This window comes from Manihot esculenta, chromosome 4 (genome assembly GCF_001659605.2).
Source record: "Manihot esculenta cultivar AM560-2 chromosome 4, M.esculenta_v8, whole genome shotgun sequence".
In the NCBI taxonomy this organism is placed as follows: domain Eukaryota; kingdom Viridiplantae; phylum Streptophyta; class Magnoliopsida; order Malpighiales; family Euphorbiaceae; genus Manihot; species Manihot esculenta.
The window spans coordinates 26,807,925-26,825,053 of NC_035164.2; the positions used below are offsets into that span (position 1 = coordinate 26,807,925).

The window sequence follows — 17,129 nt, forward strand, 5'->3', positions numbered from 1 at the left end:
TTTATCCAAACCAGTGGGCGCCCAGAATATGCCACTTTATACCTTTTGGACGTGAGTGGGAGTCTATTGAGAAAATGGTTTAGGCTCATTGGCCAGCTGGTGTGGCTGTATTTAATATTCATTATTTATATCATAAATAATATTTATAAATATCTATCATTAATTAATTAAATGTAGAGTACAATATTTTTAAACATATTTAAAATGTTTTAAATACTTTTCCTGATTATCTTCTTTTCTCAGAAAAACGGATAACTTGCATTAAGAAGAGAGCAGTAGCCTTGCATCTTCTTATTTTGAAGCATCTGCCCACAATTAAATAAATTAAAAATTAAATTTTAAAATCATATAAAAATTAAATTAAATTAAATTAAATTAAATTAAATTAAATTAAAAAATTAAATTGAATCAAATTACTTGGTTGAATTTTTTAATAAATATTTTTTAAAATTTTATTTTTAATATTTTAAAATTTAATTAAAGTGTTTTAATTTTAATTTTTTATTAATAATAACTATTAAATAATATAAATAAAAAATAAATTAAAATTAAAATTATAAAAAATAAAAAACTTCAAATTCATATACCATACATACAAAAGCATCCAAAATAACTATTCAATCGTATTTTATTTTACTTAAATTTTTTAAATAAAATAAAATAAAATTAAAATAATTATAATTTTTTAAAATAAAAACTAATTAAATTAAAAAAATCAAATTGAAAATAAAATGCAGCTAAATTGAAATTTCAAATTAATTTAATTCAATTAATTATTTTAATTTAAATCACGTATTGCTCACTCCTAGAAATATTCACCTTTTAAGCTGTTACTTTATTTGATTTAATAAGTGTTTCAATATACTAATTTGATAATTAATAATTAAAAAATAATTTATTAAAATATTTCAAAAATTATTAAAATTGAAAATGATAGTTACTTTTAATAACTTAATATTTAGATGTTAATTTATAATTATAATAATTATAATAATTCATATTTCAATTCATTATTAAAATTGGATGGTATTGTATACGTTTTCTATTAGAGAATATTTATAATTTTTTTTTTAAAAAATAAAATAATTACGGAAAGAAATTTGAAAATCATGATAAAGATGAAAGAACTGAATGTACATGAAAGTTGATAGATGGTTTACACATTATATAATTCCCTTATTAAAATATTATTTTATTTTGCTGAAGGATAATCTTAATCCAACAGGCAAAAGCGATCGGCTAGAGATCCACGTCGGCATGATTTCACCTATGTGCGCACTACGCCCGTTAAACATTCCGCGAACTCAAAATACATAGACTCTAGAGAGAGAGCGAGAGATTAAAAGAAAAAAAAAAAAAGAAGATGACTTAAAAATTAAAATACATGTTTAGATAGAGAAAACACATACAAATACAGCACAATAACCAGCAAAGGAAACCTCTCCGTTCCCTCATCGTAGAAATCCATAAATCTTGATTTTAATTTTAATTTGGTTTTGTTCTTCTCCGATATAAACTCCGGCCACCTCCTCGTTACGTACACACCTCAGAGAAAATCGCTAAGCTTTCTCCTTCGCTTTTTTATTTTTATTTATTTATTTTTTTAATTTTCGTTTCTTCATTCTCCTCCTCCAAATGGTTGTTATGATGGAGGATAATGAGAGTTGTGGAAGCAGAGTTCACGATACAACGACGTCGTCTTCGTCTTCTCCGTCGCTTTCACTTGCTCAGGGACGGCATCAGAGACAGAAGCTAGAGGTTTACAATGAGGTTCGTCGTCGGCTCAAAGAATCGAACAATGAAGAGGCTAATCGGCCTGGTTTTGACGATGAACTATGGGCTCACTTTCATCGTCTTCCTACTCGGTATCTGTACTTTTTCTTTCGTGCGTACTTGTTTGTGTGTTTATAAATGTTTTGTTTGTAGTTGTGATGATTGAGGTTTTTGCTTGACGGATTTGGTGCTCCAGGTTAGCTATTAAGATTAGGATATGGAAATTTTTATTTTTCTTTCATTTTTTTTCTATTTTAAACTTCTAAATAAGTTCATAGAGCTCTAATGTGTTGGTTATGTATGTGTGATTGAGTTTTGCGGATTAGCTTTGTGTTGGTAGTTAATTTAGAGCTAATATTTGAACAGGCTCAGAAAAAGCAGATTTGATATATTATTTTCCCTGCTAATTACAAACATTAAGAATAGGGAGTTCGATCGGCATTTCAAGTGCTTTTACTGTTCTCTTTCGTACCCTTCCTTTATTAATCATTAAATAGGTGTTTACTGCTTGATCTTATGCATCGCAGGTATGCATTGGATGTGAATGTGGAGAGGGCAGAAGATGTACTTATGCACAAGAGATTACTGGAATTGGCTCATGATCCCGACAATCGACCTTCCATTGAAATCCGCCTCGTGCAGGTGACTGATTCAATGATTTTACAACTAAGCATGTCTTATACCTTGATAGATTATTTAATTGATTTTCTGTTAGGTTTATCGATGCTTGGTTCTGTGGACAACTGTTATCTTTATTGGAATACCTACATGCACTCGGTATTTGGAGGCGAATACAATTAATACTGCTATTCACATTTGATCTTTTGCCCTCCTTATTCTATTTTTACTCTTTTTATTTGAGTGTTGAAGGATATTGCACCAATGATGTCATGTTTTGCTTTCTTGGTGATTTTTTGAAATTTGCTAATGATTAGGTCCCACCTGTCAAAACATTTTAGACCACAAAGAAGCATTCATAATATCCTTTGAAGTTGGGTCCTTGTCCTTAATCCGTTGCTTCATGTTTCTTAGACCATATTGTTTCTTTTCCTTTTGTGTTTCAGTAATCATTTACTGGCTATGAAGCATCTGGGTTGTAGAAATTTATTAAATGTACCTGCAAACTTTGAGGTTGGCTTGATACAATGATTGATACAATGATCATGATAAAAAAAATTGTGTTTTGGTCGTTACTTGTCATAAATCACAAGTTGTGACTGGAGTTGACTTGGTTTGACTCATTTTAAGTTGGCTAAAGCCGAATTTGACTTGAGTTTGTATGCATATCTTTATAATTATGCTGATCTGAACTTGTCTTTGCATTTCCTGGAAAACATATTATCCTTTCAGGGCTTTATAGCTGAGAGATTTTTTTTGCTGGAATTTTGCATACAGTAAAGTAAATTACATGCTGGACCTGCTTTTCTTTTTTATGAATGTGCATTTTCTTTTCTAGAATTGGTTTGACAATGCATGTATACTATGAAGTTGTGATTGATATGCAACCATGAATAGCTTACCTTCTATTTTCATTTGCTAGAATTATTATGATGTGTGTTGATTGGCTTGGATTTGATTGGATTTTGAATGAAAGACAAGTTCAGGTAGAAAAAAACAACAATGAAATGTAATTCCATGTAGGATTCAATGGCATGATTTCTTTTTCTTTTTCCTTATTTTCTATTTCTATCATTTTACCTTGTGAACAAGAATCATGAATATGCTTAAATATGGTTTTCGGTGATCTTTGATAAATGCAACTGACACTGGTGACCTTATATTTCATTGCCGGCTCACAGTGGTTTAATTACCAATGTAACTCCTATTAACATTAATTTTCAAATTATTTTGTGTCCTATTTTGCCTTGAATGTTCTTTTTGACATAGGATAGAAGTGTGATAACTTGGTCAGATCACTTCTAGTATTCTTCATCTTTAGCATCCTTGATCTGCAAGTAAAATAATTATAAGTATGGAGTCCATTGGAGAATAGAAGACCAAATTATGTTGATATTTGGCTATCTCTCCTCCTTGTACATATAAATGTATTAATTAATAACAAGAGAAATTCTAATTATGCTCAGGCTAGAAAGTACTAAAATAGGAATGCTAAACACTCTAGAAGTACTTAGTATGTAAGGAACATTAAACTAATAAATAACTAAAATTACAAAATTATATTATATATAAAAAAATAATTACTGTATGTGAAAGGATTCACTGTACCACTTCTATTGCATGATGATGTAGATTGATATGAGTTGCCATGCCGAAGATGTGCATAATAAATTTTGTATATCATATAAAACTTCAATTTCCTTTGAGTGGATTGTCATCTTATCAGATTGGAAGTTTGAACTTTATGCCGAAGAAAGTTTTAAAACTTTGTACATCTATTTTATGAACGAATTTTTTAGTGGCAAAATTTATAGCAACTAGTAATTAAAAAAAATTAGGAACTTCATAGAACTTTGGGATTAACCTTTTAGCATGAGGTAGTTGTGGATAAAAATATTCATCATCAGAATTTTAATATTAAACATATTCAGTGTAATAGGTGAAAAAAAAAATCAATTTTCAAAAAATACATCAGAATGATGGGGAATATTATTCTATTTTTTTTTTAAATGTTACTTTTGCTTGAACTAATATCACTACTCTATTGTTATTTTGGATATTTTTGTGAATATCATAGTCTGTAATTTATTTTCCACTAAAGTAGTATCTGTGAAATTCCATGCTGTTAGAAATGCATGGCCATGAGCTCTGTGTGTGTGTGTGAGTGTGTTAATGGTGCAATGATGATTTTTTATCACTAGCATTGCATCCTTTTTGTATATTAATGTTGTTATATTATATTTAGTGAATGAATACATTTTGTAGATACTATTTTTCACAGGACATGTGTTTGTTTATCACTAGTATAGCATCTTTTTTTGTATATCAATGTTCCTGTAACGTATATAGTATTTAATTAGTAAATACATTTTATATGGATGCCATTTTTATAGCTACTGTAATCATAGAGAACTTATTTGTCTGCTTCCGGTGAGTTCATATCTCTAGGTTGATAAATCAAATTGATGCGCCCTTTAAATCATTTTGTGCTCCAAGTGATCCACTGAATTTGCTTTATAAATTTTGTTCTCTATCTTTTTTTCCCCCCTTCATGGGACTTTTTGATTTGTTTGCAATTTTGCTGGTTGGAGTTCTTATGATTTGTTAACCAAGTTATCTTTTGTGTAGGTTCATCCTGTTTCTGATGGGACTTCAGTTGATTCTAACCTTTCAGATACACCTCATAAAGGAGATGCCCAAAGTAGTAGAAAGAGGTGTAACATTCTCTATTAAATCATTGCATTTCCTGAGTCCAAATATTGTGTAAAATCTGAGCATGAACTTCATTCCATTTATCTAGTGTTTTTGTTGTTTGTTTTGCTGACATCTCCAGTTGGTTTCAATGGTCAGCATTCATCCTCCACCTGCCTTTGGTTCATCACCTAACCTTGAAGCCCTTGCACTTGAAGCAACTAAATACGAAAATGATGATGGTGATAATTCTGTGCATGCAAATTCAATGTTCTCTAGGTAATTTTCTATCAAAATAGACTGTAGTTCCTTTTTTCGTGGAATTAAGAAATCATTTGAACAAGGTAGTTATAGTGAGTAGTTGTTTCTTCTCTCTTTTGCCAAAAGACTAGAAGTTTCTTCTATATTCGAGGAAAGAAAATATAAAAAAATAGTTTGAATGTGTTAATAAGTTAAAAGAAATAATGGCTTAATGCTATTGTTTCTATTTCTTGACAAAAAGTTGGGCAGTGTAGGTAGCTGACCCCAGTATTTTCACTGAAGCAACTCTCAGTTACACACACACACACACAGGGGGAGAGAGATTTTCATTATGCTAGTTCTTAAGTCATCAACATGCTATAAATTATTGTCATCCCTTGACCTTGATTATGCTATTACATTATCTATATTCTTTGTTGTTTAGTTTCTTGATAATAATTATCAGTTAATTTGTAAAGTTTGGCACAATGATGACTAATTTCTATTTCGTTCGTATGAGAAGCAACATATTTGATATAGAAATGAAATATGATTGATATATCATCTTTAACTTTATCTATGTTTAAATTCTATGCGTATAGCTTGCTTCATTTTCTATTTCATCATGTATTAGAAGCAAAATATATGAGATTGAACTGCAATTGTGATACCCCTGTTTGAAATGGAAGTGCAATCTGATTGAGTATTGCACTTCAATTACTAGGTATTTTGTGTTTAGGCTCAAATTAGTCTTATGCATATTGCTTGCTACTTGAAATTAATTATTTTAACATTTTTATCAAGGCATCAAGTAATTCCTTTTGGTAATTCTAGTTCTATGACTATAATGGTATGCTGTTATTTCATTGTTCATACTCTCCTTGTTATACATATCAATAGATTTTAATGGTGAAATTTGTTTCTTTATCTAATGCACTGATGTAGGCCCTTGCATGAAATTACTTTTTCAGCTGATGACAAGCCAAAACTTCTTAGTCAGGTAAGATAGATGTGCTTATTGAAGTGTTTAAAATTATCCTTAGTTATGTTTTACCTTTGTTTGATGGACTTGGGAAACTCGAAGTGCATGCTGATACATTGTTAAATGCTCTTTCAATTTGTATGTTTTTTATAATTGCGGATTTATTTATGATTTATTTCACCTCTTGTTTCGGTCAGTTAGAATCTTATTTGGCTGGTCATATTGCGTGTCAATTGGCTTAAAGCAGTTATGAGCATCAAGAGGCTACCTGATATTACACAATGTAATTTGTAAATTACTCATTTAAATAACCACATTAAGGATCTGCCTGGTATTGTTGTTGTAATTGCTGTCAAGACTTCCTCAAAACTATACTATATTACTAATCATACTTTTGGCAACTGAAATCCTAGTGCAGCTAAAATACAATTATAATTGCTGTTTTGGAAAACATTTAAAAGGGTGTTTTTGCCAAAAAGCAGTTTCGGATTAATGTGATTTGACATCTAGTTGTTATTTCAATGAAGTAGCTGCTTGTTGAGATTGATTAATTTAAAAGAGACCGCATATAACAATCTCTCCCCCTCTCTGATATGTTTAGTGTAAATTTTTTTTTCCTGTTCTTTTTCTTGATTCATGCAGTCATAGATCTTGTGCAAAATTCGCAGTTGACTTCCTTACTTGCTGAGATTGGGTTGAACATCCAAGAAGCACACGCTTTCTCCACAGTTGATGGCTACTCCTTGGATGTATTTGTTGTTGATGGTTGGCCAAATGAGGTATGTTAAGGTTTAAGAATTAGAAGTAGGAGAAAGGGAAGGAAGGGAAGAGAAGGGAAATAACTGAAATGGCTACATCTATATTCTTCCTCTATTTTCCTGCCTGAAGACAGTGTTGACATTTTCAGGAAACGGAGCAGCTTAGAATTGCCTTGGAAAAGGAAATATTTAGAATTGAGGTAATTTATTTGGTTCTGTTCATTTGTAATGGAAAATTTTTCTTAATTACTTAAGAAGTTCACAGCATGTCATCCATGGAATTACTGTATTTTGGGTTCTTGGTTTATATTCCTTTATGTGCTTATTCTAGAAAGTTTTCCTACAATTTCCTTTTATTATTCTCATTATGAGGTAGGTTCATTTATTTCTCCTTTTTTTTTCCCCTTTATTTTCTTGTTGAATGAGTCACATGTGGCTTAATGTAATTATTGATGTCCAAGCAAGTATTAAATACCTTTGCGTGCAAAATGATTTGTTCAAATAGAGAGAGAACTATTTGACCATTATTTATTTTAATTAACTTTGTCTCATTCTATTTATCCTTCTAACTTTCACATTGTGAATAATTTAATCCTTGTAATGTAGAAGTGAGTACATATCATCTATTCAATTTTCAGTTGTGGAATAACATAATCCCTATAACGTGAGAGAACGCGGGAATATCACCCTTTAGTCTTAGGGATTAAGTTATTCCTATTTAAAAGTTGATGGAGTTAATATGATGGATATAAAGTTGAGGTAAAATAACTCTTAGGAAAATGGTATAGGGTAATAATGCATTTGGCTTTCTATATGACACTAACACACTTATATGATATTGAAATTAATTTATCTCATTTACCATTAAACAATTTTCTATTTAAGGCGAAAGAAGATTGCGATCAGTAGACAACCAGCATAGAACTTAAAAGTTAATGCTTACACGATTATGGACTAGGCCATATATTTACTAATAACTTTTGTGGCAGAGCATTTTAATTGGTTGGGAATTATGTCTTATCTATATTTTTTTGAATTGGATGCAGTTTCCTCTTATTGCTTTCAAATCTGTGTGTGTTGCACTATTATTTGATGTTTTCATTACCAAATACATGTTCAATTAACTTTTCAATATGTTGCCATGCAGAAGCAAAATTGTTCGAATCATCATTCATTGTCACATACTAGTGAGCATGAGCAAACCCAAATCAAATGTGATTCTGATCCTGTGGCAATACCTAATGATGGGACTGATGTCTGGGAAATTGATATTAACAACCTGAAGTTTGAGAACAAAGTTGCATCTGGATCATATGGTGATTTGTAAGTCTATTTTCTATCAGATGCAAGTGGTGAGTTGTGTTTGATGTTTCAGTTAACTGTCCTATCCAATTTGTTTAGGTACAAGGGTACATACTGTAGTCAAGAAGTGGCTATTAAAATCCTTAAGCCTGAGCGTATAGATTCGGATTTGCAGAAAGAGTTTGCCCAGGAAGTCTTCATAATGAGGTTTGACATTATGTCTTTAGCTTTTTTTGTCATTTGTATTGATATGATGTAGAAACTTTCCTATAATTTAAATATTTAGGAAGTCAGAATTGAATCAGCTACTATGTGGCTTTTGAATATTGCAGGAAAGTTAGACATAAGAATGTTGTGCAGTTTATTGGTGCATCTACGAAGCCTCCAAGTTTGTGCATTGTAACAGGTAAATACAATTGATTGTTTTTTTAAATATTCATTCCAGTCCTCTTTATTTTATTTGGCAGAATGCCTATTTTGGCTTTAAATTATGAACCAATAGTCATATAAATAAGTGCTTAAACTCTTTTAGAATAAAAAAAGTCCTTTAACTATTAAAATGGATCAGGTAAGTATTTTAAATTTTCAAAAATAGATCAAATTGCCCTTAGCAACACTTAAGCCCTTCAAATACTAAAAATAGGCTAAACAAACCTTTCAAATTTTAAAATAGATGAAACAAACCATTATCTCTTATTCATATCTTTTTTTTTCTCATATTTTACATTATTGCATTGTAACTAACATGATGAACCCATAAAAAAGCTGTTTTGAGCCATTAGCAAAAACAACTTTTCAATTTACTTCAGGATGCATTAAATATTAATCATGATGTTAAAAATTAGATATGCATGGTAATTAATGAGGAGCTTATGCCTAGATGATTTTTTCGTATGTGAAGCCATGGCTTTGGCTGCATTGAATTGGAAGCAAGTGATAGTCTAGTATCTTTCTATATATCTTTAAAAGTTACTTTTTATATATCTTTCAAAGTTAATGGACTTATGTATTATTTTAAAACTTTGAATAGTTTACATGTCTTCCGAAGCAGATTTGATCTATTTGAGAAAGTCATAAGACTTATATGGCTTATTTTAATAGTTGAATTTTCTGTTTGGACGCACTAAAAAAAGTTCAAGAATTTATATGATTATAGGCATATATTTTAAGGGATAACTAGGCCTTTTGCTGCCTTTTTTTTTTTAATTTCTTTTTTCCAGTTCAATTTTCCTTCTCCAGTGAAAGTTTTGTTATCTTCCTCTAATTATGCATTTTTATTTTCTTGTTAAATAGAATTTATGTCTGGTGGAAGTGTGTATGACTACCTACACAAACAGAAGGGTGTCTTTAAACTCCCATCTCTGCTTAAAGTAGCTATTGATGTTTCTAAAGGAATGAACTACTTGCACCAAAATAATATAATACACAGGGATTTGAAGGCTGCAAATCTTCTCATGGATGAAAATGAAGTAAGATTCTTCCTTAATTTTCTATTGTCATTTTTATACCTCTCACACTATTTTTGAGGGGCAGATTATTCAGTAACAGTGAATATTTTATCTTCTTACTATTCTCACTACCGTGGGACTATACTTGGTATCTGATTATTGAGAACTTGCACCAATGTTATTTGCACATAAACAGCCAGTCACTGTGTAGATCAGGAATATGAGAAAACCTAGAGTCAATTATCCTAATTACCTTTATGTGCCCTTCCATCCCATCCTAAATAATAAAATAAATAAAGGCTAGGCAAAAAAGCTTTTTAAACCCCTGACAATTATCCAAATGTTCATTTAAGTCCCTAACAGATTTTTTTGTCCATCGAAATCCTTGAGTAAACAGTAAGTGGTATTTAACTTTTAATTATAATTTTAAACAAGTTATAAGCATGTAACTGGAGATGTTAGAAAAGAAGTCTTTTATTTCAACAGTTTCTTTTTCTTCATTATCATCCTTCGATAGTTTTGTTAACCTTTCTCTTAAGCAGGAACTTTTTCTTCTTCACTACTGGTAACTCCTCATGTGAAGCAATAACAGTTTGCTTCTTCTCTTTCCCTCTCCCCCTTCCCATTGTCTCAAGTTATCTAATTAATCGTCGCTTTCCTTCCATTTCCACAGTTGAAACTGAAACTGAAACATACTGGAAGATAACTGGTTTCTCCTTGAAGAGAGACTCAAAATTCAGGGGTTTTAACTTAACCTCCATTAATGAAAATTCTCAAATTCTCAATATAATTTCTTAATTATTTAAATTTCATCCTCTCCCTCTATTTCCCAATGGCTGATGATTCCCATTCTTCTTCTCTCATTTCTCCCTCTCTGATCACCGAGCCCACCGAGATTGACCATGAGGATGGCCGCGATGACCAAATTCAGTGTTGAATTTGCCTTGAAACTGACAGTAACATTTCTCCCTCCTTGCCTCTTATATTCATTGCTTAGGTTTCCAGATTTCTAAAGCTATCTTGTCATTTGTCTACAATTACTCTTTCTTTTCTATGTGATGTGTATTTTTGGGAAATCTGACAAAGTATAACAGTATAACTTATTTGAATTTATATTCCTGCATTTGGATGCATCTTCTATGTGTTTTCCCCTGGATGGTTGAAAATGTCGCAAGTTTTGCATTATTTGTTTGTTACATTTGTTAAATACTGAACCAGGCTTTGGTTTTGATGATAAATCCGAGACTACGTGTTAGGAAATATACGGTATGCAACATGTCAATCTTAAACCAATGGATTTCTGTTTGTAGGTGCTTTGTAATTGGTTCTTTTAATTTCTTGGTTATCCAACAAAGTATTAGTCGGTGAGGAACAGTAAAAATACTTTATCAATTGAAAAATCTTTCTTATACCCAGTCATGGATGGATCCAGTAAGTACCCGGACCATAGTGCAATAGAAACAAAGAAGAAGAAGACCTCAAAACATATATCACTTGATGGGAGGGGTTAAAGTGAATAAATGGTTTAAGTTAAATATCTCTTATTGTTTACTGAAGGGTTTTGATGGACCAAAATTTGTTAGGGGTTTAAAAAGGCTTTTTACACCTGAAGGCTATGTATGAAATGTTTTGGTTGAGTGTTGATGTTTTCTTCATTCAATTTTTAACTTGCTAATCTTATATTAGATACAATGCTTACAGAGCAGACCAAAGCTTCTGCTCTCAATGCATTAATGCACCGTCTACCTTTTCTCTGACTCTGAAATATGATGTTTGTTCAAGTACTCTTATGATCGGTTGAAAGCATAATATGCCAATGTCGCGTTTTGGTAGGTGGTGGAATGGAGAACGTGCTTTTGGTGTTAGGTCTTCTATAAGCTAAAATTTATCTTTATTAGCTAGAAATTATCACACTACAAAGAGCAACCATCATAAATTTGCTGGAAACTGGCAGAGCTGAAATGTTAAATATTAGGATAACCCATATGCACCCAAATATATCTATTGGGTACTATAATTTTTTTTCCTAGGGACCTTCGTCGGGCTATTCTAGATGATTAGAGTATCTGTCATTAAAGGTAGTGGGGATGCTCTTGTAGATGGCTTCTACAAACTAAGGCCAGGGTTGAAAGAAGGCCCGATGCAAGTTTGGGAATGAGAGATGGATAACAAGCGAACTCATAGAAAAGGAAAAGGACTACCCATTATTATAGCATTTGAACTTTGCCTTGAAGACCGTGTGTACACCCGGACCAGGAAGCTTTTATATAACTTCTTTTAAACACATTGTTTTTTCAATTTATGCCCTGTGGAACCAAACAATTTGCTCCCAAACTTCATTCAAAGTTTATCACTAAACTATAGTTAAACCATCTTGATGTGATTATCAGGCTTTACTATATTATGTGTTTCATTCAATTATTAGTATAATTACCTGCTTCATTTGCTTATAACAAGAACTATTACTCTCATGATAGTAGAAAGAAATATTTGAAATAGAAAAGGTTTGCATTAGCCTTTTTCTTTTCCTTTTATTAAGGAAAAATTACTAGTTAGTCCCTATAGTTTAGTGAAATCTCCAATTTAGTCTTTGTATTTTTAATTCCTACCTATTTAGTGCTTGACATTTCAATAAACCCCCAAATTAGTCCCTGCCATTAGATTTACTGTTAATTGCCATTAATTTTAGAAAAATGAATATAATGCGCTTTATTATATTTTAAATATAAAATAACTAAGTCCTCTAAGTTTAATAAAGTCTACAATTTAGTCTCTTAATTTAACTTTTTTCACAATTAATTCTAATATTTTTACAAATTGATATTTAAATATTATAATTATTTATAAATAAGCACTTGTAATATTACATATTGATCCCTAAATATTACACTTATTTACAAGTAAACGCTTATATTTTATGAAGTAATCCATAAACGTATTTAATTAAGAAAAAGCATATTTTTTGACAAGTTGATCATAAATATTTATGTTGTTTAGTCCTTATAATTTTAAATATATGTATTATTTAGTCTTTGTAATTTTAAATATTCATACTATTTAGTTCTTTTGACCAAGGCTAAAGAAGTTGAGTAATGGTTCTTTGACTGAGGGACTAGAGCTAAATTTTTGAAAATATAGGGACGTTTTCATTGAATAATTTTGAAATAGAGATGAACTAGTGAATTTTTTGAAAACTCAAGGATTCGATGGTAATTCTCCCAAAACCAATTTATAAAATATATAGATTTATTCGTAGGTATTATAATATTTATGTATTAACTTGTAAAGTAGAAGGGCTTATATAATTATAATAATGGGGAATAGGGATCAATTTGTAAAATGTCAAGCTTATTTATAAATAATTTTAGTATTCAGGGATTAATTTGTAAAAAATGCAATTAGTTATGAATAGTTATATCTAAGGATTATTTTATAAAATATTAGGATTATTTATAAATAAATATAATTATTTTTAAAATATAAACCTTATTCATAAATAATTATAGTATGAGGGATTTGAAAATTTTTGTTCTCATTTATAAATAATTATATTTAGAGATTAATTTGTAAAAAAGAGACTCATTTATGAATAATTATATTTAGGAATTATTTTGTAAAATATATGGGTCTATTCATCAATAATTGCAGGATTAGTTTAATAAAAAATAAGTACTTATTTGTAAATTAGGGTAATATTTAGGGATCAATTGTAAATTTATATGTGCTTGTAATATTTAGGGATCAATTTATAAAAAGATGAAAGTTAATTTTAAAAAAATTAAAAGGGACTAAACTGTCAGTTTTCTTAAACCTCAAGGAGTTAATTATTTTATATGAAAAATATAATAAAGGGCATTTTAGCCATTTTTCTATAATTAATGACAATTTTAATGGTAAATCTAGGACTGATTTGTAGATTTATTAAAATTTTAAGGACTAAGTAGGTGGATTTTAAAAATACAAGGATTAAACAGGAGATTTCACTAAACTATAGGAACTAAATTATAGTTTATCCTATTATTAATAATGTTAACTTCCTCTAGTTTTGTATTTAATTATTGGTTGTCACAGGAAGATATTTGATTGTTATTTAATCATTGAGGCGTGAAAATATCGTCAATGATTTGTATTTTATGTCATGATTATCTAGAACACTCATATTTGTTCATTGCATTTTAGGTGGTTAAGGTTGCTGATTTCGGGGTTGCTAGAGTAAAGGCTCAATCCGGAGTTATGACAGCTGAAACTGGAACCTATAGATGGATGGCCCCTGAGGTTCACTTTTCTCACAAACATCAGTTTGATAGTGTTTTGTGCTACCTGTTAATCCTCCTTTTAATTTTCCATTTGGTACTTGGGGGAAGGGCTTGTGTGTTAAACCCAAGGCTTAAGAAGTGTCAATTTTTCAATTGGCTAAAGTACTATATCTAAACTGAATAGAGGAATTTACCCGAAACCAGGAAAAAGAAAAAAAGAAAAAGCACTACCAGAGGAATTAATGGGGTCATTACGGATCCATATACCTTCTAAATTCAAAGCAACTTGAATGTTCTTTTGCACTGTGTTGGGTATTGAATGACCCCTTATATACCCCCATTTTCACCAATAAATGCGTTTTTTACACACACACACACACACACACACAAAAAGAAAAGACTCAAGAGTGCTCCTTATCAAGTTGGTGAAGAGGGGCTTGAATGATTTGGAGCCTACAAAAGCAAACACTTCAAATAAGCTCTGCTATACTCAGGGAGATTGGAAGTTTGGAGTTTTATCAACTGTAAAACTACCATCAGGAGGGTGATGTAGAGGATTGCAGCAATACTTTTTTGATGCCATCTAAGTAGGAGAAATTTGACAAGAAACGTGATTTGACTGTCGCGGTGAGTGTTGGGTGTGAACTAACATGTATAGAAGATTAATGTGTCATAAATGAAGACATTAAAATGAGTGTGAGAAAAAGCAAGGAAGGATCAGATACGGAATGAATACATTTACTCAAAGGTGGTGACTTCCATTTAGGAAAAATCTGAGTGTTGGGATTGACACGCTTTTATGTGGGTATTATAGATTAGTGAATGCATCGATGGAGGAATATTGAAGCTTATTTTGCAGCGGCAAAAAATAAGAAAGCTATTGATAGGCCTATACCATGTGTAGTTTTAACTTAATTTGCACTTTTAACTAATTCCCATGCCAGTTTTACCTTTTTGAGTGATTGCAATATAATACTTCCTTGCCTCTTTTATTATGCGCGACTCATGCATAATAAGTGAAAATTTGACTGGATACCGTAGCATTTACTATGGTCATTACCAATTTTCTTTAGAATTCTATTATTGAATTTGCTACAACTCTTTTTAAAAGGTAAAGGATCTTTAATACATCAATAACATACCAATCTAATCTTTATTCATATGCTCGACAGAGAGGAAGACAAAGGGGTGAGTGGGTGGGAAGGGGGACCTTTATATGGCCATACCTTCTTGTGAGTTGTGTCTTCCTATTAAAAACTGATGATAGGTTTCAAGCAACAAATTAGTGTACCTATGCTGTTTCTTTTCTAATTCAGAATGGTGAATAGCGCTCTGCTTTCTTGAAGTAAAGGCATATTCTAACTGTGTGCTTATCTCAACTTTACCTTACAACAATTGTTCTGCATTGAAGGTCATCGAACACAAACCATATGACCACAAGGCTGATGTTTTTAGTTTTGGGATCGTGTTATGGGAGTTGTTAACCGGAAAGGTAAATTGTTGCCCATCAAACTCTTTTTACTTCCATAGGAAGTATTTTATTCGTTTTGATTCATAGATTTTGTATTTTTGGCTCACAGCTTCCATACGAGTACTTAACCCCTTTACAGGCAGCTGTTGGTGTGGTTCAAAAGGTACAACATCAACGTCCTCGGTGCATGTCTGCATCTGCTGAAATCTTGTTCTTAATATATTCAATGTCAGCAACGATACAACTACCTGATGATTTCTTTCACATGCTGCTTTAATTGACATGGTTTCAGGGTCTACGACCAACAATTCCGAAGCACACTAATCCAAAGTTGTCTGAGCTACTCGAGAAATGTTGGCAGCAAGATCCAGCTCTACGACCAGACTTTTCTGAAATCATACAGATTCTGCAGCAAATAGCAAAGGAGGTACCTTATTCTCATACATGGACATTATACTATCTCTAAATAAGCACTGAAACATGCCATGCACTCATCCTCTTTTGAGTGTTTTCGCTTCTTATAGGGTCTAATTAGTCTACCAATAAATTATCATCATTACATTTTGCTGCTTTCTTCTTTACGAGTAATGTTACCTGTTTGATACAGGTTGGGGTGGAAGGCGAGGGGCGCAAGGAAAAATCATCTGGAGGATTCCTATCTGTGTTACGAAGGGGGCATCACCACTAAAGCAGAAAGGAGATGCGAAGTTGTTCATAAGCTGATGAAGAAAGTGTTTAATTGTTGTGAACCATCTTTTCATCTATCTGATCATCAATGTTGGCTGCAGCATTTTGTCTAAATAATTAATATTCCATTTTTCACATTGTTTGATCACAGCATTAAAGTCGGTAATGGGGGGTTGTGCAGACAAGCTTTGTAAGAGTAAATGACCATATCGAGCGGCCTTATAACACAGCAATTAGTGATTTGAGCATTTATCTTACAATTCATGTCGTTTGATTATTGCAATACCAAGGCATGGGATGGGACGAGTTATGGATTTTGCATGAAGCATTTGAATATGGAATGAATATTTCTGTGCGTGTTTTAAGGAGAGTTCAATTAAATAAAAGTCCTACTTCGTGAAATAAATAATTGTAGGTGATCGTTTTTTCCCATCTCCATCCGGAGGGCTTGCTTAGTTACTCTTTGTCCAACAAGTGTAAAAAAATAATAATAATGATAATTCTTAAATCCCAGTAAAGGAAATTTAATATCTTTTACGCTTTATGTATTTTATAAGTACAGTAGAGTTAAAAATCACAATAATTACGATCTTTGAAATTTAATAAAATTTACTACTTAATTCATACTTTTTTAAATAATAAATAATTTAGTTTATAAATTTTTATTTTGTTAATTTATTCTTCTTAAATTCATGACTAAGTAAATTCTGAATTTTTAATTCTAATTTTCCATATATATCAAAATATTTATAATTATTTTATATTAAATATTTTCTCAACTTTTTAAATCTTAAATTTTTATACTTTTAATAGTTTTGTATTAAATATTTTTTAATTATATAGACTTAAACCCTTAATTTTTAATTTATATTAAGATATTTTATTGTATTTTTATATTAAATA

The 17,129-nt window shown here is 30.9% G+C and overlaps 1 protein-coding gene across 5 annotated transcripts; it reads left to right on the forward strand.

The window, feature by feature from the left end:
* Positions 1-1,316: 1,316 nt before the first annotated feature.
* LOC110613331 (serine/threonine-protein kinase STY46) lies at positions 1,317-16,591 on the forward strand. Of its 5 annotated transcripts, none has more exons than XM_021754406.2 (16): positions 1,317-1,865; positions 2,301-2,415; positions 5,020-5,105; positions 5,225-5,361; positions 6,294-6,322; positions 6,973-7,083; positions 7,212-7,262; positions 8,210-8,385; positions 8,464-8,571; positions 8,697-8,770; positions 9,658-9,833; positions 13,992-14,087; positions 15,480-15,560; positions 15,649-15,702; positions 15,832-15,966; positions 16,147-16,591. In XM_021754406.2, the coding sequence occupies exons 1-16, from the start codon at positions 1,636-1,638 to the stop codon at positions 16,225-16,227; spliced, it is 1,740 nt and encodes a 579-aa protein (XP_021610098.1). In that variant the 5' UTR covers positions 1,317-1,635; the 3' UTR covers positions 16,228-16,591. The 5 variants fall into 5 exon arrangements, with proteins under 5 accessions (XP_021610098.1, XP_043811800.1, XP_043811802.1 ...); XM_043955866.1 differs by having other exon boundaries at positions 1,318-1,865; positions 5,242-5,361; positions 16,147-16,509; XM_021754405.2 differs by having other exon boundaries at positions 1,319-1,865; positions 5,242-5,361; positions 6,268-6,322; positions 16,147-16,509.
* The last annotated feature ends 538 nt before the right edge of the window (positions 16,592-17,129 follow it).

Excerpts from the sequence above, each read along its gene's own strand:
- LOC110613331 (XM_021754405.2), top strand. The coding sequence starts at position 1,636 with ATGGTTGTTATGATGGAGGATAATGAGAGTTGTGGAAGCAGAGTTCAC. Across the intron at positions 15,703-15,831 it reads CTGTTGGTGTGGTTCAAAAG|GGTCTACGACCAACAATTCC; the intron begins GTACAACATCAA and ends ACATGGTTTCAG. Across the intron at positions 15,967-16,146 it reads TGCAGCAAATAGCAAAGGAG|GTTGGGGTGGAAGGCGAGGG; the intron begins GTACCTTATTCT and ends TGTTTGATACAG.